Source organism: Sander vitreus, chromosome 9 (assembly GCF_031162955.1).
Source record: "Sander vitreus isolate 19-12246 chromosome 9, sanVit1, whole genome shotgun sequence".
Lineage (NCBI taxonomy): Eukaryota > Metazoa > Chordata > Actinopteri > Perciformes > Percidae > Sander > Sander vitreus.
In genome coordinates this window covers 31561829-31589164 of record NC_135863.1, presented here as the reverse complement: position 1 = coordinate 31589164, position 27336 = coordinate 31561829, and the positions used below count along the sequence as shown (strand labels likewise).

The window sequence follows — 27336 nt, the reverse complement described above, 5'->3', positions numbered from 1 at the left end:
TAATCTTATATAATCTTTGAGAGAACAAACATTTGGCGTTACAGAAAAGCTGGCTTATTGTTGACCTCAAACTACTGCCACAGACTGGATAATATGGTATATAATGGTTCTGAAATAACATCTCCTGCTCCGTTACATTCCATCCCTCCGCTCACAGCTGCTATTTATTCTTGTGGATATGACTTTCATGTTAATTGTGCCAATCCTAAATTGTGTTTCATATGCGCAGTGTGGCTGACTGAATCAACGGGGTTCCTCAGTTAAATGACTGCAGGGATGGGGTGGACAAAATTACACGGCGACAGGCTCAGGCGTTTTATGAAATCTGTGATACTGCCCGCCCTCACAGGCCTGGGCCCGGCTGCTGAATAAAATCCACAAATTGTAGAAACAAATCCCGAGGCTTCCATGCTGTAATTTACTCGTTCTAACACGGCCTCCTTGGGAACCGTTTGACTGTGTTGTTGGCGTTATGTGAGGTGGTTGTTTCTGTGTTAAAGCTAATGGCTCTGAGCAAGAACAAATGTGGGCCTTGGGTCCTAATCCCCGCTGCTAACACAAGAGCTGTCTCCAAATATTGAATATATTTAGCTTTGTACTTGCAACAACTCTGCCCCTTAAGGCTCTCTCTCTCTTCTCTGTGTTGAGTAAGTCAATGGTAATAATTACGCCAGCCATGTGTGAGCTGTTTGCCTTAGCAGTGCAGCAGCTGTACCTTTCCTACAGACTTTTTTGAGCAAGATGATACTTTTATAGTCGCGAAGAGAAATGTCTTCAGCGAGATGACTCTTAAAGGTCAGGGTGCTTATTCTAAAACTGTAAGCTGTGCCAAGGTGTCTTCTGTTGAGGCGAGGGAGTGTGTGAGAGAGAAAATGTATACGCACACTACAGATTCCCCTTTGGCAGACAGTAAGGTTTTCTCTTTAATCTAACAAACAATCTACAATGTCATCTGTGTTCATTGTATTCTGTAAGACTCCTCTTCTATAACTGGAGCCCCTCCGATTTATTATGACAAGCCAATCTGAATTAGCATCACCTCTTCCCAAATATGTGTGCACTGTGTAGTACTGTATATTAAGAGGCAGCATGGAAAAGACCATGAACTGCTGCTGGCTTTGGATAAAACAAGGCCAAGAACAAGAACTATAACACTGAAAATGATCTCCTGAAAAAACAAGCACAACTGAACACTTGCTTTCTTTGTCAAGTTTAAATCTCTCTTCCCAAGGGCTCTGCGCACTGGTAATCTTTTACAAAACATGTTTGTTTCTCACAGACTCAGCTGCAGTTTCCACTTCTTTTCTTCTGTAGGTTTTAATTGACCTGATACCCCAATATTGTCTGATTTTATGCTCACACGACGACGGAAATATTGGCTTCTTAATAGTACCTTTGTTGTTTCTGGAGTACACTGATTGGCATTGGTGTCTTTACACAACCATGGTCCATCAGTAACCTGATTAAATGCTGTTCCATTTGGCCAAATCAAACAATCCGGCAGTCAGTGTTCCTCCTTACAAACCCAGGCGGCTGGGTGGTCGCTGTCCAAAGAACTGAAACAAATGGTGTTGAGGAAGTAACCCTAACCCTAACCCGATCTGTCACTGTCTTGCCACTGTCCCTGGTGAGACCAGGAGCAGGTGTGGGACCTTGTTTGTGACACTAGAATAAAGATTTAGCGAAAGTCAAATCTTCCATGTTTTCTTTACTCATTTGGACTGCTGGCGCCCCTAGCATTTGCCTATACTGCCTATGTGGCGGGCCGGCCCTGGTCTTAACATACGTTGGATTCTGATGTATGGCACATTGGAGAAATATGAACAAGGCTAGTGGGACTGACTGTGCAGACACATAGCGCCATAGCGTGTCAGAGTTACCAAATAATGTCACATTAGTAGAATCTACATATTAATTGGCTCTAATATGCAAATATCAAGCATGATTATCACAGCCCCACAATTGCCATGGCTTTGAAGAAACCAGTTACATAGTTGGAACAAAAATAGCTGAAATCCCTGTTATAGAAGCAGTCAGAGTGGAGCTGACAACGCCACCTTCAGCGAGCTTTTTGTCTTATATTCTAACTGTGGAATAGTTTACATAACTGATTAACTAAAACATAATGGATTGAGAGTCTAGTAGAGGTAGCGTGTAATTATATTATGGTGAAACTCATTTGGGATGGACACAGACAGTGCTGCAGCCAATCAGCCTCTCATTACTAGAGACGCCCTCTGAAGGTTACACTGTAATAGACTGCATCCTTCAAAGGAGGCAGCTCCTGTAATGGGCCACTACAGCATGCCAGGGGTGATTCTTTTTTCATGGCACTCCTCCACACTTAAAGTGAATAAAAATGATTATCATTACATTATTTTTATTAGGTTTTTTTCTTAAAATTAGATTTACATTTGAGTTTTTTTCCAAGACTTTTTTTTGTCTCTTGATGACTTGGCACCACTGCTGCGTTTGACAGCAGATGAGCACCGTTCCAGTGTGGGACAGCTAGCTTCCCCTCTGCGTTAGCAGCTGTGAGCCACGTTGCTCTCACTGTACAGCCAGACTGTAGCTCTTTTTGTTGTGTAGAGGGCTGATCTGTGTCAGTCTTTGAGCTTTATCTGCAGCGACAAATATTTCCATTGCTCGCTCTGATAGTCACCTTTTCTGACTGCTGTGCATCTTAAAACCTGTTGCAGAAAAAAACACCTTGCTTGTTACTATGACAACCGGTAACTGTGAGCTGTTATCAGCTGTTGTCTTAGATGCTCCATAAGTAAGGGATAATGTAGAGCAAGCCGGTCATATTATAGCGAAATCAACCTCGACAGGGTGATGCAGGACCTCGACGCCAAGCGGAAGGGTCTTGAATCCGCCTGGACAGTCCAAGGGTTCCCCAAGATTAATTTCCAGTTTTTTAACTGAACATAACTGAATAATGTACGCACATAAAAGAAGGAGGCAGCATTTACATGAACTACATTTTTATATTACATCTTCAAACATAACAAAAGGTAAAAAAGTAAGCGACAGACATTGAAATCCCTCTGTTACATTTTCCTTATTACAAGGCGTGGTTAAATACTTGATTCTGATTGGTCAATCACAGCATTGTGCTGTTCTATGGTTATTATAAATGTTCAGTAAAAAATCTTGGGGCACTCTTGGGCAGTCCTTAAGACACCCCAGGGTGCCACAGCTCCTACTTTGGGAACATCTGCACTATATTCGGTCATTGCGGTCTTCAAATCAGCTGGTTTTAGAAGTCCCAAGGTCAAGGTATAAACGGGGGGGTGATCAGGCTTTTGCAGTTGCTGCCCCGAGACTCTGGAACAAGTTACCCCCTGATATTCGTACTATTACAGATGTAGCTGCTGGTTGCTGTAAAGTGCTATATAAATACAGTTTGATAGATTTTTAATTGACTATAGTCTTTCGTTGAAGCCACGTTTCCAGGTTCATTCCAACCCATATTTGATATCAGGGATCAGTCCCTCCTCCTTTGCATCAATATGGTTATATTGGGGAAAAAAGGTGTGGAGTTATGATCAGTCCTCTGGTCTCACAGGACTGCAGGTCCTACAGTGAATAATAGATTTTATTTTAGCTTAGAGGATACTGCAGCATGGCTGCTTGGCTTTAATATACAGTAAAGGGCATGTGACATTTGTGTTGCGCTCTTTGTTACTCAAAGTCTAGGCCAGGCGGGCTCAGGGCTACAAAAGCTCAGGCAGTGAAACAGCAGGCACTGTGGTTAAGGTTTTGGTCCCTTGAGTTCTGACTTATCTCTGTCCAAGTGGAGAAGGGGTAAAAAAAGGCTAGCAGTCTCATTCCTGTGGGCCACGAGCTCTTTTTCCCTTTGTATTATTTCCCAATTGAAAAAAGCCTCCAGTTTCATCAGTGGCAAATGTAAAACATACACTACATGCGGGTATGATATTTTTCAGTGCGGAGGAGCGAACGAGGCACAGGGACACTACGGAGCGAGGGCACAGACGCCACAGTTTGAGGGAAAAGGAAGAACGGCATGGAGAGAGGAGGCACAGAGACCGCAGCGAAGGATGGCAGAAATCATCGCGCAGGTCTGACACACACACACACACACACACACACACACACACACACACACACACACACACACACACACATAGTGCGTCTCACTATCTTTGTGGGGACCCGTCATTGACATAATGCATTCCCTAGCCCCTTACCCTAACCTTAACCATCACAACTAAATGCCTAACCTTAACCCTTACCCTCACTCTAACCATAACCTAATTCTAACCCTAATCCTAAAACCAAGTCTTAACCCTCAAACAGCCCTTTAAACTTGTGGGGTCCAGCATTTTGGCCCCACAAGGCTGTCGGGACCCAACAAGTATACTGGACTCCTGGTTTTTGGACCCCACGAATATAGTTAAACAAGAACATACACACACACACACACACACACACACACACACACACACACACACACACACACACACACACACACACACACACTCTCTCTCTCTCTTTCTCTCTCAGGGTCCAAAATTAACTTTTTTGTCCACCAGCCAAATGGCTAGCGAATGCCACTCAACAGATTACTATTGTTTTTTGCTGGTGAGTGAAGCAAATCTACCAGCCACTTGCATATTTTACCAGCACTTGGCTAGTAGATGGTGCCCCACACACACACACACACACACACACACACACACACACACACACACGTAGTAAAAATCTTAATAAAAGATGACAGAATTATAATGTAATTGTCATCTTTGTCCTCAGCAGCAGCAGCAGGAGTAGGAGGGCCAGTGGTGAGGACAGAGACAGTCAGAGTAGACACAAACACAAGAAGGCCAAAAGAAATAGGAAGGACAAGAAGACCAAGATGTCCTCTGCTGACCAAGAGAGGAAATTAAAACGTGACTGACTTTCAGTCTCTTTTTTAATGAGATGAACTGCCCTGTGGCATCTTACCGCATGTTTCATCAGAAAATGTGAGGTTTTTTTCAGAGAAGCAAATAGATCATTTTACGTATACTGTATGCACGAGATGTTTATGTTGTCAGCTTCAACTGTTGTTTTGAGTTGAAGTAAGGCGTTTTCACACAACTCTCTTTTTCAAATGACTTTATTGATCATTTAACCAAATGTACCATCCGATATACTACACAGGCCGAAGCGTGACAGACAGAACCACAGCAGATGGGCCTCAGACCATCCACTGATACACAGAAACCAAGTCAGTTTTTTTCTTCTTAAAAGTAAGAAAATTAGTAAGGCCTCCACAATGTCACCTAATTAAATCTTTTTTTTAACATGTTATGAACACATTGATCCATTATTTTTTATATATATATATATATATATATTTTTTTTTTTTTAATTGCCAGTGGTTTGATAATTTAGCCATAGCTTCTGAAATAAAAGAAAAGAAAAAAAAAACTCAACACAGACTACTACTTGGCAACGTGTCTTCAGGTCAACAGATGGAGATGACAACTACTGTCAGTACAAACAGAATGGAGCCTATATTTAAAGGCCATACCACAAACAAACAAAAGAAAGGTATTACAAGTGCTTGGATCGGTACTTTTTTAGACACCCAACATTTACAGTAAAGAAATGTGAGTCCAACTTAACGCATACCCTAATATATAACTACTGGAATTGGCAACGTGTCGTGTCTCCTCTCGATCCGCCCACCCCCACTCACTGGATGCTGTGCCAGAGAATGATCATGTCCTCAAAACAGATAACACCAACATCCTAGTCAGAAGTGTCTCAGGCCTGGATTCTCCCTGTTCAGCGTTCCTGGAGGGGGCAAGTTAACCTCTGGTAACAATCCAGTCTCATGTTTGTCCCTCTTCAAACTCCTGGCAAAGTCTCAGCTGTCCATCAGAAGTGAGATATCCATACAGCTATAGCACTATTCTAAGCTTCATCCACACAGCAAGCTTAGGGTGGTCAGCCAGTCTCAAGCTCTGCCTTCCACATTCCTTGGTCAGTGCCACTGAAGCAGCGCCAGATGACTTGGAGCACTGCTACAGCAGGCTGCCCGGCCAGGAGACGATGGTCAGGGTGATTCTGCCCCGGAGCTCCTTTAAAAGGCGCACCAATGCTGTGTGGGTCATTCCCCATGTACTCGTCCCGTTCACCTCCAGCAAGATGTCCCCGCACCTACACAGTGCCAGATGGCCAATGAAAAAGCCTTGTTAATTTTTTAGAAATTACTTGACAAATGTATCACAAAATGTAACCGAATTTCGAGAAAATCAGGCAAAAGAACGTGCTAATGAAGGCTGTTTCCATCCACTACGGTTATGCGATTATTAGGGTTGGTTCATCAAAATAAGCCGTAGGTGGCGCCAATTCTCCAGTCAGAAAACCACTATACCACTGCAGAAGAAGAGGGCGCAACAAGATAACGTAATTAAAAGAGCGCCAGTCGAAGGAAAAAACAATGTAAAAAAAAAAAACCTGACATTTCTGTTTGTTTCATCTCCTTTGCCCCACTCTTGCTCTCTCTATCAGACCACAAATGAGACAAGAATTAGCTAGCTAGCGCATCCCGCTGTCCTCCCCGGCGCTACGGCGGGAGGAGAGTGGACGGCGGCATGTCCGGAGTACCGAAGACATTCAGTTAGCGGCTGTAGCAACTTCAATTCAGCCAGCTGAGTGCAAACCCGAGCGCTGGGGGCCACAGCAGGCTGATGGCTGGCGGCAGTGCTGGGTCTAACTAGCAAAAGATCTGTCGGGGTGGTCCAGGATCAGACCCCCCCGGCGCAGGCGTTTGTGCTGTCTGAATTCAAGTTGCTACAGCGACTAAGCCCCCCCCCCCCCTCTCGTCTAATTCTGTGGGGAACAATGATGTTTCATGTACATCATTTATTCACTAAATCTTTTTCCACTTGTCGCATTTGTGAGGAGTGATGAGCAATTAAGAGCAAACCTTATAAGTCATTATAAAGTGTTGTGTATATTGTTTTAAAGCATTATGAAGAGTTATGAGTGCTTATAACTATAATGACGCAGGGCAATACACAAAATTATAGCACATTATAAGTATGTTTATAGTGCATTATAGACATGGGCAACAGTGAGCAACCAGCAATTACAGAGTATTATGATACTTGACCTTATAAGTCATTGTAAAAATAATAAATAAAAAAAAATATTTATTATTATAAAGCATTAGGAATATACGCAGTACAATCTTGGATATTTGTGGCTGCATGCATAAATTAACTTATCAAAATGAACCACAGACAAATTATCAGTAGTTGCCCGTAGGGGTCCATAGGGGGGCGGCCCTTCTGGCATTAGCCCAAATTCCAGATGGCCAGTCCGTCACTGTTTATGAGTGCTTATAACTATACTTATACAGCGCTATAAGGAGATTATACTGTAACACATTGTAAATGTGTTTATAATGCATTATAGAGACAGGCTTGATAGAAAGTGTTACCCACTTTCTTTTGCAACATTTTGAAATTACGGCGTTTCCACTCAGGTTTCTTTATGCGCAAATTGAAAATGCGCATTAAACAAGTGGATGGAAACACATGTAGATATACATCTAAAAATGGATATTATAGTACCATCTTTTTGCAAACACAGTTTGTGTTGAAGCTGGTCTAAACCATTTTGCTCATAAGCAATAAAAAGTGATATACACACCTTATCCTGCCATCGTTGTAGGCCGGCGTCCCCTCCACGATGGAGCGGATAAAAAAGGATTGATTGCAGTTGACCTCTTCCTGACCGCCCACGATACTGAAGCCCAGGCTGCCCGAAGTGCTCCGCCGCAAGACAATGTCTTTGCAGCAGTAGAGATGCCTGCATGAGCCAAGAGAGAGAGATTAAAAACACTAATCTCTCAACTGCATCTTTAAATGATATAAACTGTATATCCTTGCTGAGTGTGTGCCCAGTAGCTAGATTGCTGAAACCGGCCCCGTTCAGAAGACCTGGCTGCTCTTTGAAAGAAGGTGTGACTTTCCTCCCAGGAAATATAATTAAAAATAAGTGAGAATAGTTGGACTTCTATATCAGTCCCACAAAGCTAGTGGAAATGACATTCAAATCCTTTTAGCTGCACCGCCGGACTAGACTACAATCCCCTGGTGACTCAGAACTTGTTTTTTATGACTCGTAATCAGTTCACTGTTTGAGAAGAAACATATTTCTATATCACTTTAAGCGGGAGCAGCAGTTGTTTATTGCTGTCAGCGTGCCGCTGTTTTCCTGACAACATATTTAACTAAGATAGAAATTCATATGTTTCAATCTGATGGAAAGTTTCACTGATATGATAATAATAATAGGTGAATATTTAAGATGAAAAGTTAGTTTGAAAGTATAATGAGTATTCTCTCCCCAGCTGGCTCTGTCAAAATGTCAGGTGGCACCAGCTGGCAGAGGTCAATAAGACCAGTGTGGGGAGGTGGAAATTATACCGGGCTCCTGAAAAAATGAGTGGATACAAGTAGAAAAAAAAATTGTGTATGCAGTGGAAACAGAGACACAAAGGGTAGGTGCTCACCTGGGTAGCTGCAGCCATGACACCCACAGGGGTGAGTAATCGTCATTGGGCACTGGGCTCTTGATGCTGTCTGTGGGTGAGGGCGTGAGACAGGGCGGCATTGTGCACTCTTGCAGGCTTTCCTCCGGAGGACGCATCTCCAAGACCTTGAGCACGACAGGAGACGAGGTGTTCTTCAAGTTGGCCACGGCTTCGCCTCGCGTCACCCCCGTCAAGTTCACCCCGTTCACGTTCAACAAGATGTCACCTGCAGGGGGGGGGGGGGGGGACAGCACAGCTCATCCTCTGCCCAGGGTTTCGGCCCTGATAAATGCTTTTTTTTTTTTTTTCAAAAGCCCTCACAGGGCAGGGGACTCATCATCTGCCTCTTTAATATTCAACAACCTTCCTGCTACAACACAAAGGGATGGAAACCGAATGCCACCTGTGCTTTAAAAAAAAAGCCTCCTAGCGATGAAAGTGGTGCAAAGAAAAACAGACGGCGCGGTCCAGACTGCTAGTGAGCAACTCGAAAGGACACGCTTGCCCTGCGCGGATATGCAAATGAATAGTCTTGTGTATTACAATACACAAGCATGTTTCATAACCCCACCTGCTACTGCGAGGTCCAATATGAATGTGCTCCTTGAACCACGCACAGGACAATCAGACCCAATTTGCTTCTGTTTTTATAAAGTCTATATTTTTTAAGTTGGATATGCTGCAATCAGCAGTTGTGGCTTAAATCTCTCCCCTGCCTCCAACTGCATTATATTTTTCATTTTTTATATCAACACTGCAGCTGCAACATCCAGTTATTTATGTGCCGCTTCATGTTTTTTGCTCTATTTCAGAGCTGACTGATTTCAGGCAACAAAATAATTGAGCACTCCACATATACTCCTCTGGAACACAATGAGTCCTGAGCACTGCTATGCTAATGTTTGTTTGTCTTTAGAGCCAATTTGCGAAGCAGTGAACCACAGAAGCATCGCTGAGTTTTGTCTGCTGGATGAATACACTCGGTAATGAAACATGAATCTTAAGTGTTCATCAATCACTGCGTTCTGTTATATACAAAGTGTTCATCACAAAAGCCAAATCCATGACCAGCCATAATGTGAGCTCCGGAGCTTCGCACAACAGTAGACTACAACCTCACGAAAACAAATACTCCATCCGCGAAATGAGTAATTATTTGCACAAAAGCGGCAAACATCACAATCCTTGTAATAAAGATGTGTGTTAATATTCTGATAATTCTAAGATTGAGTGTGCAGGTAAGTATTGGAAAGAGACATCAAGGCGTTTTATTGGCAGTTACCTTTGCGGATGGAACCCTCCTGTCCCACCACTCCATCAGAGTCCACGTTAGTGACGTAAATAGGGAGGTCCCACCCTCGGCTGGACATGCCGCCCGCCACCGTCATACCCAGGGAGTCATACGGCTCCTTAGTCAGAGTAACTGTCTTCTCATAGCATGCAGGCTTCTGACAAGAGTCCTTAGAGAGAGAAAGAATTTGCAATGAAGGAGAAAGTGAATAATGGACATTTAAAAGCAATAGGGCTGGTATTTTTTGCCCTTATACCATGTACTGCCATGGGAGTTGATCTAAAAACATGCAGGACATTCAGAATTGCTTGGCTTCTTTCTTTGTGTAACCACATTCTTATAAACACAGCAACTCAAGACCAAACATGATATGAACTTAATTGTAACACCAAGGGCACCTTCTATAGACAGTATCATCTAATTAGACTTTGGAGCCGCACATTTGCATATTAATAAAGGGCTGTTTTCTCTGGGACTTGCGATAGGAGAATTCATATGAATTCCGCCCATGCTATGCTATGGGAACAAGAGTCCAAATGACATAGACATAGCTGCTAATTAATGAATGACCCTTATTAGCATAACTGGTGAGGTATAATATATGGTGGCTATTAGGACGGAGTGTCAGGCAGCTCAAGCGCCTCTTCATTTTGTGTTCATGCTCGATATATGGAGCAAACTGATTTATTCATAGACGTAGTGATGTGCGTTTTGGTGAACGAGGCTGCGTGTGGGATAAAGTGACTGAGATTTTATTTAAGACGAGTGAGTCTGAGTGTCAGACGGGGAGAGCGAGGGAGCGTAGAGTAGTAATGAATAACACACCGACACATTGAGGTTGATGGGATGTAGCTTGTGCTGCTTTGCTCATGTGCTGCATTCACACATTTCTGCTGCGCTCACAGGAGGAGATCACTATGTGAATGACCCCGGGGCACGCCACTGACTATGGCTGTGTGAACACTTACCCTATACACTGTGTAAGTGGTGTACTATACACTACTGCTTGGTGTGCTTTTGTGTAAATAAGTACACTATCAGACAGCACATTTTCCAAAATGGGGACTTTCAATAGTGGTAGAGACTCTTTTTTTCTGACATGGCATTCTCCCCACCAAAAAAGTAATTAAGTCAGTAGTAACCTCTTAATTTCTGCTATTTTTAAAGGATAAATGAGACATATTGAGATATATACTTCTTTTCTTTCTTGCTAAGAGTTAGGAGAGAAGATTGATACCTCTCATGACTAAATGGTAAATATGAAGCTACCGCCGGTTAGCTTAGCCTAGCATGAAAACTGTAAGAGGGAAACAGCTAGCCTGTTTATATTGTACAAAAACCAACGTGTAGATGACAAGTGTTGTCTTGTCCGGGCAAACTGACTTTTAATTAACATGTTATTTAGTGAGCTTTATAGGTGCCGGTAGGATTTGGTTACCTTTCAACAGAGCCAAGCTAGCTGTTTCCAACAGTCTAGTCTTTATGCTGAGCTAAGCTAACTGGCCCATGGCTGTAGCGTCATAACTGATGATGAGAGAAATATGTATACTATTTTAAAGGATATTTGTCCCAAAATGCAGAGCCTGAAATTGGCCAGTACTTACCAGTACTAAGTAGGGTACTAGCACCTTTTTTGTTCCAATTCAGGCACTGCAAAAATGTAGTTTTTTGATGGGAGAAGCAATGTATTTTTATGGACAGTGATCTACAGTAGCCTTTCTCTATGCCTGCTTTTAAAACACATTTTAAATTAAACATTTCAGCTTGAAACAGTGATTCTAAAGATTATTATTAGAACACACCAGTTTCAATAAGAAACTGGGAAAGTCTTTCAGGGAAGGATGGTGGAAGATACTCTTTATCCTGTGGGGTGTTTTCTGTGTGGTGGAAAAAAAGATTGCTAATATGGATGCAACAATTCTCTCAGAGGAAGACTGGCCGCAGTACTGCTTGAATGACATGCTCAGCTTTGATGGGAGAACAACACCTTCATGGATCATTTGCACCTGAAAGGGAGTATTTATCACGGATGGAGTGGAGACAGAGGAACAAAGCTCCTGTCTGTGTATTGCTACCGTTCTCGTCTCATGTGTATGTGTCTGTATGCGCTGCTCACCAGCAGTGTTTGCTCTATATCCACAGGGGAATATGGTGGGGGTCCGTCCATGCCCCACGGAGCTTCTTGTAAGATGTCTGGGGCTGGCAGGCAGATCTGACGAGACACGATGAAGTGGACACCCTCCTCGCTTGCCTGGAGAACATTTAGAGACAGCAGACCGGGTTTCCCGCAGAAAATGTGTTAGTTAAGGTGGTAGGCTTGCCATCTGACCGGGGAAGGGGAGGGGGAGGTATACGGTACTACACACTACACTTAATATTAAATTTAAATAATAATATATAATTAATAAATAACCAGCTTTTTAAAATAACAGTTGCAATGTGCAATGTTAAGCTCAAGTGCTATAACAGTTTTACTCGCATTGCTCCCATTTCCTCCGTGACACGCTCTCCAAAACAAACAGCTGTGAGATAACAGAGCTCAGCCCATAGCTTCCCTCACTCAAGCAGATAGTATGTGTGAAATAAAAGCAGGACACATCATTTCACTGTGTGTAGTGTTAACTACGCTAACTAACCGTGTGTTGTGAACTGCATGTAGTGATTAAAACAAACTGTGTCTCAAAGACCGGGCAGCAGCCGGGACGTTGAGAATCCACGCGCGAGAGGCGATGGATAGTTCCAGTCACTTCGTTGAAACAAGAGAAGAAAGCCTCACTGATGTGAAGAACAGGACAGAGATACATATATAAATGCTCTCTGCCTGCCATATGCCAACACTCCGGTAAGTCCACTCACCCCGTCGCAACGGTGAAATGGCGATTTATCCCTTTAAATTTGAATAAACGACAGTTACAGTCACCGCCAGCAAATGCTCTTTCCGTTGTGATTGGTGGTATCTTGACAACTCGCCGTTACCTTGTTTCCTACAGACTGTGTTGATGCAACAGTACATTACAGCCACTCAAACAGGACCTTTTTTTTGAAGACTTAGTTAAGGCGCCATGTGTGTGTTGTTAAGGCGGCCGCCTTAACTGCAAAGTGCTGCGGGAAACCCTGGCAGAGTTAGGACATGAGTTACAACAGACATGTTTTTAAAAGCAAGATTGAGAAGATTGTAGTCTATATCCACGACGTTCCACTTCCGGGATTGCTCTGCTGCTGCCGGAAATTCCGCCGGATTTCACTCTTTTCGGCCAGATGTCCGTCACCTTCCTCTTTCTTTGTGTTGGCATTCTAACCTCCGGTGGATTTGTGAGGACTATGGTTAACTGCTCCTCAGATCTCTGCAGGGTAAATCCAGACAGCTAGCTAGACTATCTGTCCAATCTGAGTTTTCTGTTGCACGACTAAAACTACTTTTGAACGTACACATGTTCCACCGAAACAAGTTCCTTCTTGAGGCTATTTTGCAGAGGCACCGTTGCTCCGTCCGGCGCTTAGCACCGCCCAAGAAGATGTTGATTGGTTTAAAGAAATGCCAATAAACCACAGAACGTTGTTTTCCCCATCCCAATAATGCTGTGTGGACTCACCAGACCTTCTGGATTATTATCTGGCAATGCGAGACTAAGAAGATTGATACCGCTCTTATGTATGCCTGTCAAATTTAAGGCTACAGCTAACAGCCGGTTAGCTTAGCACAAAGATTGGAAATGGTGAAACAGCTAGCCTTTACATAACACGCTAAATTTTGTTAGTTTAATCCCTAGAAAAACCTTAGTGTAAAAAACGTCAATGAGTAAGCTGTTAGGCAACCAGCGGAGACTCCAGAAAGTTAATGGTCGCCGCTAAGAAATAGTTTGCACGTTTTAACCCTTAAAACGTGAATTGTTGTTTTGGGGTTTTTGTATAGATTAAAAAAACAAGATATAACTGGTTCAATAGTGGCCTTTAGAGGTGCTGGTAGGTGGATTTTAACTTCAAATAGAGCCAGGCTAGCTGTTTCCACCTGTTTTCAGTCTGTATGCTAAGCTAAACTAACCAGCTGCTGGCTGTAGCCTCATATTTAACGGACATATATGAGACTGGTGTCAATCTACTCTTTACCAAAAAACAAATAAGCATATTCCCCAAAATGTTGAACTATTCCTTTAAAACTGGTCATAAAATAATTGTTGTTGGTCCATTCACTTTACAAAATGGGTTTTCATACAAGATGCAAACTGCATTGAATTATTACATTTAAAAGGTTTTTCTGGGTGATCTAGCTAGTTAAGGAGAAATCCACAGGAAAACCATGATCATTCATACAGTATTTTAAATATAGCTGCCACCCATGTAACCTATTTAAGTCTCTCTCTCTGTGACTCCTACTACTGAACTGCCAATCCAGCCACACTCCTTCACATGCAAGTGGTCCAAAAGTCACACAGACAGGCTGGCTGCTTCCCTCTCCCCCACTCTGTAATTCCTCTGAGATTCCCCCTGGTTTCTGTAGACAGAGCTGACTCCTGGAGTAGCCAGTCCAGCCCATTATTGCCTTAACTGGACTAATTTAATTTCTTCCCTGCCAGTTGGTAATCTCTGACAGAAAATGGCTGCTCTGAGAGGCCATGTTGGCTCCACAGAGACCCAGAAGAGGCCAGTCTGACTGCTCAGACAGGAACTCCGGGCGCAGAGACCCTGCACAGTCAGCCGCAAACACACAGCAATTAACCACGATTAACTACAAAAACACACCACCATTGACTGGCATCAACCAGAGGCAGCCGCATGGCCCGGTCCATTAGGGCAGTGGTTCCCAACCTGGGGTCCGGGGACCCCTCAGGGGGGGAGCAAAGATCACAGGGGGTGCGCAAGTCTTTATCTGGTTTGAGGTTGAGGTAAAAAATAAATATTTGCACATGTTAAACAAATTATGATAATACACTAGAATATATAATGTATAAAAAAAGTCTGTATAAAAACTATATATTTTTGTTCTCCCTTAAAATTGTAGGCAGGCTCCTAGTAGGCCAACCCCCCGGGACCTCTTAACCTGGGACCTTGCTGTCATCAGGTCAGCTGCTAGCTGCTATCATCCTCGTTTGTCCTGCCGTCACAGCATCACTATTTTATGAATGAAACATGGTGGAGAAACGTAAAAGTGCTGATAACTGCTCTGTATCAAAAAAGAAAGTAAGGCTCTATCTCGAGAGTTACCTCAACTTCTGTTTCGGAGGGGGGGCTCAGCTTTTCTTAGACATAAGTAGGGGGGGCGCCAAAGAAAAAAGGTTGGGAACCACTGCATTAGGGAATCACCACTATTAAATACTATTAACTGCACTGAGTGCAGACACAACAGCACAGCACAACACAATTAGCCTGAATCACCACAATTATCTTTAGTACCTCAGGGACCCGGGTAAGAACAGAACAGTTATTTATGGTCTGGAACAACATGTGGACTAATTTGACTGTCGCAACTATGAACTTTTGTAAAATGCTACGAGATGCTAGAATCGATTTGTTTAAAGGAGGACCTGCTGACTAGGGCTGGGACCATATGCTTTTGTCCCAATTTGTTTCTTTCACGATACATGGGTGCCGATTTAATTTGGACCGTGATTTGATAGTATTGAGTATTGTGATTTTATTTTTTCTTCTTTAAAAAAAAAACGAAAGTTAAATAATAAACTTCTAGAGACAATATATCATGAGGCATTTCTAAAAACAAATAGTTTTATAAAAAGAATGCACATCACACACATGTCAGTCAGTCAGTCTGACATTCATGTCATCTGTAAAGAAGTACATAACATGGATTTTCTGCATTTTCAGCTTTCACTCTGTTTTGCTGAAAAAAACCGGATATGATGTAGTCGCCGTCGGCGGTACCACGTAAACAGAAAATATTCAGGTGAATCATTGGTTAAAAAAATAAATAAAAAGTATCGATCTGGGGAAAAGAATTTGAAATTTTTTTTTAAAATCGTCACAGAAAAGAATCACCATACACACATGAATCGATATATATTGCTGACTCACTGACCTGGATGAGCAGAGCAGCGTGTTCCGGTGCTCCGTAACGTAGATCGTGCCCGTTGATGGCTAGCACGCGGTCGCCGACGCACAGCTGTCCGTCGCGTGCTGCCAGGCCGCCCTCCAGCAGGTGGAAAACGAAGACGCCGTGCTCCTCCGGCCGCCTCACTAGCTTAATGCCCAGCTGCTCATCTGGAGTGGATTTATTCAGGACCACATGGATGCTATCATCCCTCATAGGATGGTGGGGTAAGCCATGAGACGGGTGGCCCCCGGCGACATCATGGCCGTGCCCGTGGCCGTGTGGGTGGCTGTGTGAGTGGTAGCGATAACGCTGTTCTCTGAGCACGGTTAGGCGGAGGAGCTGGCAGGGCTGTTTGAGTGTTGCCACGGCATAGCAGTGGGGTACGTTGCTGATGTCAATGCCGTTTACCTGAGAGGGCAACAGGGATGCAGATTAACTCATCTTCTTTTATGGTTGTTCATTTCTGTATTGCATTCTGGAAAGACTTTAAAAAATGACATAGTATCTAAAACAACACATGCAATAACAGTTGAAGGGAAAAATGTTATCACCTACTTCGAATGTAAAGATAGGAACTTATGTAATATTGTAAATCTTTTTATTTTATTAGGTAAAAGTTCCATATTCAGGAAGCTAAATGCTCTAAATCAGTCCCATGTTTGAAAATGTTTTTAATTGAAGTCGATATGTACTTTGAGTCTCTTCAATTTGTTACAAATAAGCAAGACATTTCAATAACTAATATCGGTAACACTTTACAATGAGGTACACAGAAAAGTAGGTAGTTAATGAGGAACCAATGAGAAATGAATGAGGAACGTTTTTTTTTGGTGATGCATCACTTTATTTGCATGTACCAACACATTCTCACTCCCATCTCGTAAAATATGGACGCTTGGTCAGGTGCTTTTGTCGTTGTTATTGACACTAAAAGTCTCCTTTAGCATCATATAACGCGATTTAGCTAAATGCCCTTGGTCGGGACTATTGGCGTCCCTTTTGACGCAGTTAGGTTAACGAAAAGCTCGTGGGTGGGCTTACGCTTCCGTGACCCGCGGGAATAACGGGACGGTTAAAGACACACATACACAGCATACAATTGCTTTTAAGACTTCAACAATGACAAAGCTACAGAATATACCTTGTTTGTAAATGTTTTGTGAATATCATTATTAAAATATATTATGAGAATCATCCTGTAACACGTCTCTATTCTTTGTATTCGTATAAATCCCATGAACAGATTTCCTAATGATTCATTAATACAGTAACACACACACAGTCTTTTTGTCTGTTTATCAGTAACTAAGCATTAACTAACCAGTAGTTTCTCATCCGTTAATCATTCATTTAACTACCAGTCTGTTTACCAGTAACTAATCATTAGTGCTTGAATCACAATCAGTAACTAGTCATTAACTAACCATTCCTTCCTCATTCATTAATCATTAACTACCTACTGTTTTGTGTACCTTATTGTCAAGTGTTACCCTAATATCTACTCAGAACTATTTAATTGAGAACACTTGCTGTCACCATTTTCAATGAAGTCTGTCACCTTTTCATTTTTTATTCATTTATTTTTGTTTAAATTATTATTTTCCTTTTTTTTTTACCTTGATATTATGTCATTTGTATTTGTATATGCATACTTTATGTTTAAGACAAGAACATGGATGCAGTTTTAAAATGGGACTTTGATTGCTTCCTAGTGATTTGTGCAAATAGTGATGACTGTGCTACCTTCAGGATCATGTCCCCAGGAAGCAGGCGTCCATCCCGGGCAATGACACCTTCTCTGTAGATGTCCTGGATGAGGATGCGGACCAAGGGGGTCTCATTGCCGCCGACGATGCTGATGGCCAGCGGGTCTGTGGGAACCATTCTCGTGATCTTAATACTGGTAAGTTCGCCGTCAGGGATCAGGTGATGCAGCTGAGGAAGAGCCAGCACTAAGGGAGAACGTGCGGAGACAAGAAAGGCTGAGTTTAGTCCTGAATTTGACTGTACAACGACAAGCAAAATCAAATGTGACAAACAGCCAAATGTAACAGTGGAGGAAGTGGGAGAAAGAGAGACACGTTGGGGGAGAAAGAGTTGTAGACCGTGGTAGAGCGATTCTGCAGTGGAACCAGCTGTCTCTACTCCCTCAGGTTACTAAAACAAACTTGTACAAGCCAAGAGGGAAAAATTGACTTGGCTGATTATCCTGCTCAATGTTTGTATCATTAGTCACATACATCTGTAGCGAGTATGCTTGGGAAAACCCTCAATTTCAAATTTCCGCAAGGTTTATTACTTGGGCGGGGATGCAAGTACAGTTATAATACGTGCAATATTCCAACCATTGCAGTGAAAATGTTGATCAAAAAAAGGCAATATATCTTCTCGTTTTTCTTGTGAGGTACACACAAAAGTATAACTCCCAAGAATTCAAATTGGCATTTGTAGCAGATTCTTTGCTGTTTTCACATAAACCAAAGAGAACCAATACACAGGAGTCTGCCATAACAATAAATGCAGTATGTTACACAACCAAATAATGTGGTTTATAAGCATACAAACCTCATTATACACCTTCAGATTTCTGAGAAATGTGTACTCCTCTGCTAGTTGTATCTCATTAAATTGTGCAAGCCCCCCTCCCCTCATGCCCAGTGGTGAATTCCACTAAGCAGCAGAATGACACATCCTAAACTGGACTGTGTGGAGGTGGGTGGAGATCTTTCTGTGACTACTTTGACCAACAGCCTTGGCCAATAAATGACAGAGAAGATGTATTTTCTCTGGTTATGAAGAATGTGTCTCTCTCCCTATTCCTCAGTCAGCTGTCTTCCTCTGTGTCTGGTGCTCCGTAGACTCAGTCGTTCGTTCTACTCACGCTGCACTTTCTCCATTCCAAAGTCAATATTTTGTCTTTATCGCAGCAGATTGCTTCTGGGGTGGAGACCACATTAAAACAGAGACCTGCAGCCATTATGTAACCCTTCATCCTCTCCTTCACACACCCTTTCACCCTCTATCTTTCTTCATCTCATTATTTTCTCTTTTGTTTTCATCCACTTCTCCATCCATGTGGACATTACTATGCCTTTATTTGTTTCCTTTCCTCCTTTCCTCCACTCTTTTTCTGTATCCGCTCTTCCCCTCCATTTAATCTGTATGAATCTATCTCTACTTTAACGTTCCGTCCTCAACGTCTATCTTTGTCTCTCCAGCGGCAGGCAATGAATATTTAATCTATCCTCTCAGACTCCTCAGTGACGGCCTCAGAGAATAATCTAGTCCCTGATCGTTCGCCATCCTTCATTCTTACGCAATACCACATTCCTTGTCCTCTTCCCGTCACGCTGCTGCTCTACACAACTACGCTACACAACATTATACTCTCTTATGGTTGACTATATTTCCTTAACTTTACTATCATGGGGGTCGGGCTGTGGATATTACATTTAATATGTGTCAAGAGCACTGCGCTCCATGGGGACTACTCCATCAAGTTGGTGCAAACCTGTTGACCCTGGCTGTGTTGGAGGGAGGAGGAGAGGAAGATGGGATACAGGGTGAGTGGAGAAGGAGATGAAGAAGGAGAAGAACTGGGGACAGAGAAGAAAAGGGCATCAGCTTTGTCTCCAGTGACCTCCCGTATCCCATCTATGTCTAAAGTGCCTCAGGCTACCGCTCTCCCTTCTGATCCGTCTCTAGTGATGCACCAGTGGACTTACGCAATCTGCATCTGAATTATTAAAGAAACATATGCTACTGTTACACTGTGGGCTCCCAGCCCTCCCCGTACAGCTGAGGGAACATCGCAAATGCACACATTTGGAAACACACGCACGCACACACACACACACACACACACACACACACACACACACACACACACACACACACACACACACACACACACACACACACTTTGAGCACTCTCTCTGGAAGCCTCTTTAGGGAATCATGAAGTGCAAATGCAGCAGTGACTTCAAGAAACAACACAAAAATGCACAATGCAAGCACAAAACTATCCACGTTAAAGCTACAAAGGCAGGAGAAGAGATGCAGGCAGGTCTGATCCATACCTTCCTGTGGCACATTGGAATTCCTGGCATTGTCTCTCTCCTCAGACGTCTCGTTGCTCACTGCGTTGCCACTCTTTGTCCTCCGTAGGACACTGAATGCCCGGTTCAACCTCCTGAAGGAACGGCTCCTCACTGAGGAACGGTCAAAATTTCGGACTGCAAAAAACACAGGGGAGAAAGAGAGGCCCTTTATAGATTGCCTCACACTCAACATGCCTGGACATGTCTGAATCTGCCTCCTCAAAGCTGTTCGGCCTCCTCCTGGCTTAGTAAATGAGATCTGGGTTTCTGTGTTAGGGTGTTATGAAAGCAGATGTGGTAAGTTTTCAGCAATCATTTCCCCCTTTATCTTGATGATAGTGAGATAAACAGTAGAAGTATGCGCTGTTCCTGAATTATTTGATTGGCCAATGAATTTGCATTGTATTAAAAGTACCCTTTTGAGTACTAGTGGCACCAGCAATGTTCTTACCAGAGTGGGTCTCTGTTATGTTTTGTATCATACACAAGGACACACATGTGCGACGAGTTACACATTCCTGCCACCAGTTTCAAGCAGTTCTGCTGATTGACATTTGGTGGCTGTAACGCAATAGCAATGCACCCACAGAGGCAGAAAAGACCGCCAGCACAGAAACACTAAACCTGCAATAACTGATTTTTTTGGCCACTTGGGAGCAGCAGAAACAAGTTATAAACACAACATGGACATATACCTTTTAAGTTGATATGGCAAACTTGTTAGCAAAAGTTACGTATTTACAGGTCCAGCAGTTACGGAGCAACATTATAATTCATTTGGAGTCATGTTTCTGGCCACCTGATGAATTTAAGTCCAATTTTCATGTTCTTTTAGTTCATTTTTGGTCTCTGCCAACTCCTGAAGGAAATACAGTAACTGGCTTTTTAGCTGCTAAATGTGTATGTGTGTATGTTCATCAGGTAGTTGCTAAATGTTCCGTCTGTTGTTTGCTGTAGAGCAGGTAGTGTACTGTAGGTTTTGAGAGCTGTTTTGCCGTGAGCGGTGAGAGTGAACCAAAACAATTAGGTTGTGAGACGGACAGCTAAACAATGATCTGAAACTCACTAGCCGATTCCGATATCTACATTCAGAGTATCTCCTGATACCGAGCACCGATCCAATACCAGTGCTCTCAGTGAACTCATTTTATGTAAGGTCATTTGAGTCAGCGGTTGCTGTGACTTAATTGGTTTAACTGTAACTGTAATCCTGACACTGACAAAGAAACTGCATTTAATGTGGATTTGTCATGTCATGGCCGATACCCGGTAAGCTTCATAAGGTCAGTATCTACGCCGATACCCATCCAGTGTATTTGATTGGTGCATCCCTACACATGAATGTAAACAATGCAGGATTTGAAATATTAAACAAATCGGCTAAGAAAACGATGAAAGAAATCAGCATCTGTTGGACCTTAAGGATGTTTTGGTGAGAAGCAAACTGGATGTAAACATAACTTTGTTCACAAGAAAACACGATGCACCTATAAGGCAAAAGTTGAGCCAGGTTCAACTTTTTTGCCAGACAGCCTTCTGTACCTACCCTCTATATTGCGAAACTGCACTGAAAGAAATGAGGGCACTATGCGTTTTTGCCTCTAGTCCATCCTTTTCTTCCGAGGTTTATTTTTTTTCAACAAGCTCAAATAATGTATCTTTTTTGTGGATGAAGGAGTTGCTTTTAACCAGTGGCTCTTTAATTCATTAAGCCAATCCGTGCTGAGTATAGTTGCATGGTTGTGTAACTACAGCAGTGATGTAACACATTCTATTGAATGAATCTAAAAGAGACCCTCCCAGTGAGACAGTTGTCTTGTACTTTGCTTTCTTTTAAAAAAAGACTGACAGGCTACAGGAGGCTGCAGAGGAGAGGCAGCAGCCCAGCCTGGCTGCACCGAGCACGGGGCAGCATGCCTCTGCAGCGCCCCTCCCTCCCTCTGCGGGCTCTGGGAGATGCGAGAGCTCCTGACAGCCACATTATTCTTTAAAAGCGCCAGCCGCTTCTGGAGCTGTCAGCTTGTTCAGCAGTAGTGGCGCTTGTGGTGGTTGTGGGCGCTCAGCCGGCCGGACCTAAAGTGCTGGTGCAGCGTCATTTGGTGTCCCCACTGCATGTACACTCACATTAGGGGGAGGGGGGGCAGATGGATGGAGGGGCAGAGGGGAACACTCGTGACTGCTTCCTGGTTTCAGAGGTGGGAGAACTGGAGGGAGAGAGCTGATCACATCATTGGGCAATAACACACACTTACATCGGGCTATATTTAACCTCCCTCTCCTTCCATTTCTTCTCGACTGCATAATGTACCTGCCCTCTCAGTGACTTTCTCTCTCTGTGTTTATCTACTTTTCTCCACAAAGAGAGATTTTATGGATTGGTGGAAAAAAAACACAAGGCAGTAGAGCTAATTGGTTAATAGGATTTCTATCAGAGACCATTAGAAAGAACAAAGACTGTATTTGGAGATTGAATAAGCGCCTGTGTTATACGTTATAAGTCTGCAGGTGTAAAAGTATGCTTGAACATAGATCACTGGCATCTGTTTTTTTTTACTGGGTGACTATGTAACTGTGACTAGAAAACTCTTGACTGTCTATTGATTTTCAATCCGTCACTTTGGCAAACACACACTCCCTCTAGCTCTCTCACTGGCATCAGATAACTACGGGGTAACGTCACGCGGGACTGAACAGGACCACAGACAAACATCCATTCGCCCACTCACACTCACTCTTCTTGGAGCTGCTGCGGGCGGCCAGGCTGGTCGTGCTGCCTGACTGACTGTTGTCCTCCATGCTGGGGTCGAAGGCGGGGTTGACCAGACCGGGCTCGTCTGACAGGAGCGCCACGGCGGCCGAGGCGGGGCCGTCATTGGGCAGCGTGGCGATGGTGAGTTCTGATGTGCTGTCGGTGCATTCGCCCTCCTGCGAGCGTCGCTTCCTGTCTGCTGAGAGCCCATAGTGAGAGGCCCCTTTACACCTGCACACAGGGGTCAAAAGGTCAGTCTCGAACTCAGATCACACAGTCGGCATGGTGCATTTAATACGGGACATGTTGATGAAATGATGACATTGATGATCTGACACATGATACTCTGATTCTTTTGTGTCGATTAGCATTGAGAGCATCACTTTTAACAGTCAACAAATACATGTTACGGGGTGTCCTGGTGGCTCGCCTGGTTGAGCGTGCACCCCATGTGCTGGGGCTCGGTCCTTGCCACAGCGTCCCAAGTTAGATTCCGCCCTGGGCCCTTTGCTGCATGTCATCCCCCTCTCTCTCCCTCTTTTCTATCTTTGGCTGTCCCATCCATTAATGGTAAACAAAACAACCCAAAAATATATTTAATAAAAACTGAAAAGGTCACATTCTCAAGCTGAAGATGAGAATCTGAGGAGATCTCCTCCAGCCTGAGGCTTTGTCTGCACGCTGACCTCTATCTTCTGCTTTGGGACTGCCTCACACAAAGATCCACACAGCCTGTACAATAACAACAAATGTAGCTGAATATATTCCCTGGTGCTCTCACTCAGAATTTATGCAGCACCTCTCTGAGCATATTTCACGTTTACTCTCATAAAGAAAAAGAAATACTCATTTCTGTTGCTTGCACACTTTCATTTGTGCCAGTATTGGTAATAATCACATGTAGGATGGATTTTCTCTGTGGCTTTGAGTGGGAGCATCACTGACTGATGATTGTATACAAATGTAAGAAAACACCCACTAGACAGGAGGGAGGGTGCAGCAACTGACACAATGTTTGAATATAAAACCGAGATCGTCTGAATGTTTTTCTCAAAAACAAATCTAATTCCTAAGTTCCAGATGTCAAAAACACCACAACCACAACACATTTTCAGCCTCTATCTCTCTCTCTCTCTCTCTCTCTCTCTCTCTTTTCACACTGACAATATTAAATTGGGAATGTTTGTGTATGAATTAAATATGTCCCTACAGAGAAGGGTATCGTATTGTTGAAGAATTCTCCTCCCATCTGTAAGTCATAAAGGCTTTGAGCTGACGCTTCATCAGAGGCAGGAATAACACTGGCTCGTCTCTTCTGGCTGTCTCTGCGGAGCCATCAGCGCAAACATTAACTGGGTTTTAATGAGCTGGATCAAACCCAGGCACTGCTTCAACAGTAGCTCAGAAAAACAAGAGGAGCGGCATCCGTTCTCCTGTGCTGTAAGATGGGCTGGGCACCAGTGGACTTTACATGGAGGACATCAAGCCAAAAAAGGAGGGGTTTAGTAAAAGCAAGGTAAAATGGTGGCCATCATTGCAGAGTGACTAAAGAAATAGAGCTAAACGGTGACTGCCCACTTTTTGAATGGCTCTGGTTCTGGAAGTGATTTTCACCATTCAATATCTCCTTTGACGTTTCATTAAATGCTTATACAAAGAGTTTTAAGCCTGGAACCAACCAGCTACGAGATGAATCGTGACAATAAAACATTTGATTTGCCACAAAAGAACATTTTGAAAATGGCAAAAAAGGCAAAGGTACAATACTGTACAGAAATCAAACTAAAATAAACGTTTTGTACATCCCTAAACATTTTTGCACATCATACACTAAACCATTCAGCCTCTTTTTTAATTTTTTAATTTTGTATATTTGTTTCCGTAATTATTGTTTATTTCATAATTATGTTTAATATGTTTATGTATGTACCAACCACTAACTGTTACTTACTTGGCAATAAATCCTTTTCTGATTCTGAGACAATGGTAGCAGCTCGCTATAGCTGTTCACGGGTGCGGTAAACATTTCCATGGTAACAGCGAGCTCCACCAATCAGAGTCGCTGTTACGCTTAGGATTGTGGGCAATGTAGTACTTCTCCATTAGCCTGACAAGCTAGACCCACATCAAGATTGAGATGGGCTCAATCCGAGGGGCGGGATAAACGGTTGTCTTTCAAATTCTCTCTGCACGCAATAGGCTAGCGCTACAACCAACCAGAGCAACGCTAGCTGATAGATTAAACCTTTGCCGTATCCGGTCGGCAAAACTCCGAACACATCTTCCTTTTTAAGAATGACTTCAGTGCCGTTCTTTGTTCTTTTCTCAAAGAAAAGCTGAACTCCTTCCTCTCTTCCAGAGTCGCCAGCAGCAGCAGCCATCTTCTTTGTTTTCAAGTAGCAGGGAATTCACGCGGAACCGTCACAACTCTGCCGTCATTATGTTAAGCCCGCCCACCGACTCTATACACGATGTGATTGGCCTGACCAGAGTTTGGTTTTTCCAGCTCGCAAGCCAACGGAGAGTTGCTAGACGACCCTGGCTGCAAATTACATTTGCTGCCGCTAGATTTCTAGGCTACTTCTCCATAACATTGCGACTAAAACATGTTTTACTTAAAACAAAGTTGATATCATACAGACTTGTGGCTTCTACAGGGGCATAAACCTTTGTTTCACAATCTCATAACTCGTGGTAAGTCTACAAGGTTTAGACTCAAACCAAAATGTTAAGCTCTATAAGATTACATCCTGGTGAGCTATTTGCAGTCGAGAAAGGCCATTGGCCCACTTGGAGCACCACATCAACCAGAAGCAGCATTTTGTCTCAATAACAGAGCTGTCAAAGTGGGTCATGCACTCTGACCATATCTCACAGCGAAAATCATTTCATCCTGAAGTGGGTTCTATATCTCACTTGTAGCCACGGGTCAGACTCCCAGGTAGATACAGCATTACACAAAGCTGAGGTACCTATTGATCTCACTCAAAGCTCTGTGACATAGCACTGCATGTGTGTCTGTGCACCTGTGTGTGGGCAGTGCCATCGTGAGCTATTCCTTTAGTTCAATTGATTGCTATCAAGCATGTCCGTGCAGCAACATACCACTTAACTGAGTGAAGTGGTTGAATAGAGCAATATTTTAATCAACAGCAGAGGAGATGGCAGCGCTGCAGTCTTGACGGGGCAGAAGCTTTTCCTTGTGTCACTCAATATCAATTAGAATAATTAACGCTGGGTGCAGCTTGAAAACACTATTGCTGATCACATGTTCAAGTCCCCCAAATTAGTTCCTGTGGGCAGAAGTTTAAACAAAATGTGTACATGTGCAGGTTCACATACACTTGGTGCAATGTGCAATTTTCCTCATGTTTGAGGTGACAGGGCACTTGCAAAGTTGTTTCACCTTTTTTGTCATTCTTAAACAGAGAAAATATATCAGATCTACAAGCTAACATGGACACGGAATATTATTTACCGATGTGGAAATTTTAGTCAGTCTACCACTTTAGCCTTGACTGAAATGTTCCCGTATCATAGGAAAAAAAAAATGCCTGCACGCACACACTGACAAAAGAAGTAGAAAAAGCTCTTTGGAAGAGTTTATTACTCATGCTAAAGGTGACACAATGTGTTTTCACTCTAATTTCTCCCAGCTGGTTTTAATATCTTCATCTATATAAATAGATTTCACTCCCTCACAAAGTCGCATGTTCCAGCATTGACTGTAAACCCTTAACTGAACATTTGCTTCCTGCACGCAAGCACGCAGTCACACACACACACACACACACACACACACACACACACACACACACACACACACACACACACACACACACACACACACACACACACACACACACACACACACACACACACACACACACACACACCTTTGATTAGGCTTGTATAGGACTTCTGGTCCAAGCTGTCTATATGGAATTGAAGACTCTTAGACAGCATTCCCCTGTTTGAGCATGGGTAGTGGAAAATGGAAAACCACAGTCAGTCAGTGGAGATGGGCAAATACCGTTGAATACAGGTTCATTCAGTTACATAAATCTTACAGACCACCCAAACCTTAGCTAAATGTCTGTCCAAGTATTACTGTAATGAATGCACACCACACATTGAATTTGAGCAAGGAAGCTATTGAGGTGTTCATTTCTAAAACACGTACTGTGATTGTAGAGCTCAGACACAAAGGATAAAAAACAAAGAAAAATATATTTAGAGCTGTCAGGGAACAACAACACAAGTTGAAGCCTTTTTGGAGTCCCAGAAAAATAGAGACTATTACAACACAGTCTCTGAGACTGCAGCGCCCAGACGTTGTTTCATGTGCCACTGGTTTATCAAAGGTCTCCCGTTAATTAAAATCTCCTTCCTCCAGGGGACAAGAGTTGCCTCAGAAGCTCGTCATATCTCGGCTGCTTCGAGTTTTTAATGTCTTGAGTTTGAATGTAAAGGCCACAGTCTGTGCTGTCTGAGGTTAAAGGCAGGGAAGCATGGCAGAAACCCCTTGTGTCCCTCACCAGGGTGGTCCTGGAGCTTTAGAGCCAAGGTAAGCGGGCCAATTAAGTCTGCACA

At 43.2% G+C, this 27336-nt stretch overlaps 2 protein-coding genes across 5 annotated transcripts in view; one reads left to right on the top strand and one right to left on the bottom strand.

Moving 5' to 3' along the window:
• fip1l1a (FIP1 like 1a (S. cerevisiae)) overlaps nt 1-4921 on the top strand; it is a 35057-nt gene extending 30136 nt beyond the window's left edge. Inside the window, exons 12-13 of the mRNA XM_078259720.1 lie at nt 3948-4082; nt 4783-4921. Coding sequence (XP_078115846.1) covers nt 3948-4082; nt 4783-4921 — 274 coding nt within the window. The remainder of the gene's footprint in view (nt 1-3947; nt 4083-4782) is intronic.
• A 427-nt stretch (nt 4922-5348) lies between these two features.
• Nucleotides 5349-27336, bottom strand: part of lnx1 (ligand of numb-protein X 1) — a 47345-nt gene continuing 25357 nt past the window's right edge. For 2 of the 4 annotated variants that reach the window (XM_078259716.1, XM_078259718.1), the window contains 9 exons: nt 22721-22974; nt 19974-20129; nt 17638-17846; nt 15880-16302; nt 11965-12099; nt 9840-10017; nt 8537-8783; nt 7672-7830; nt 5349-6171 (listed from right to left, as the gene is read on the bottom strand). In XM_078259716.1, coding sequence (XP_078115842.1) covers nt 6036-6171; nt 7672-7830; nt 8537-8783; nt 9840-10017; nt 11965-12099; nt 15880-16302; nt 17638-17846; nt 19974-20129; nt 22721-22974 — 1897 coding nt within the window. In that variant the 3' untranslated portion in view covers nt 5349-6035. The remainder of the gene's footprint in view (nt 6172-7671; nt 7831-8536; nt 8784-9839; nt 10018-11964; nt 12100-15879; nt 16303-17637; nt 17847-19973; nt 20130-22720; nt 22975-27336) is intronic. The other 2 variants (XM_078259717.1, XM_078259719.1) reach the window with 1 other exon arrangement.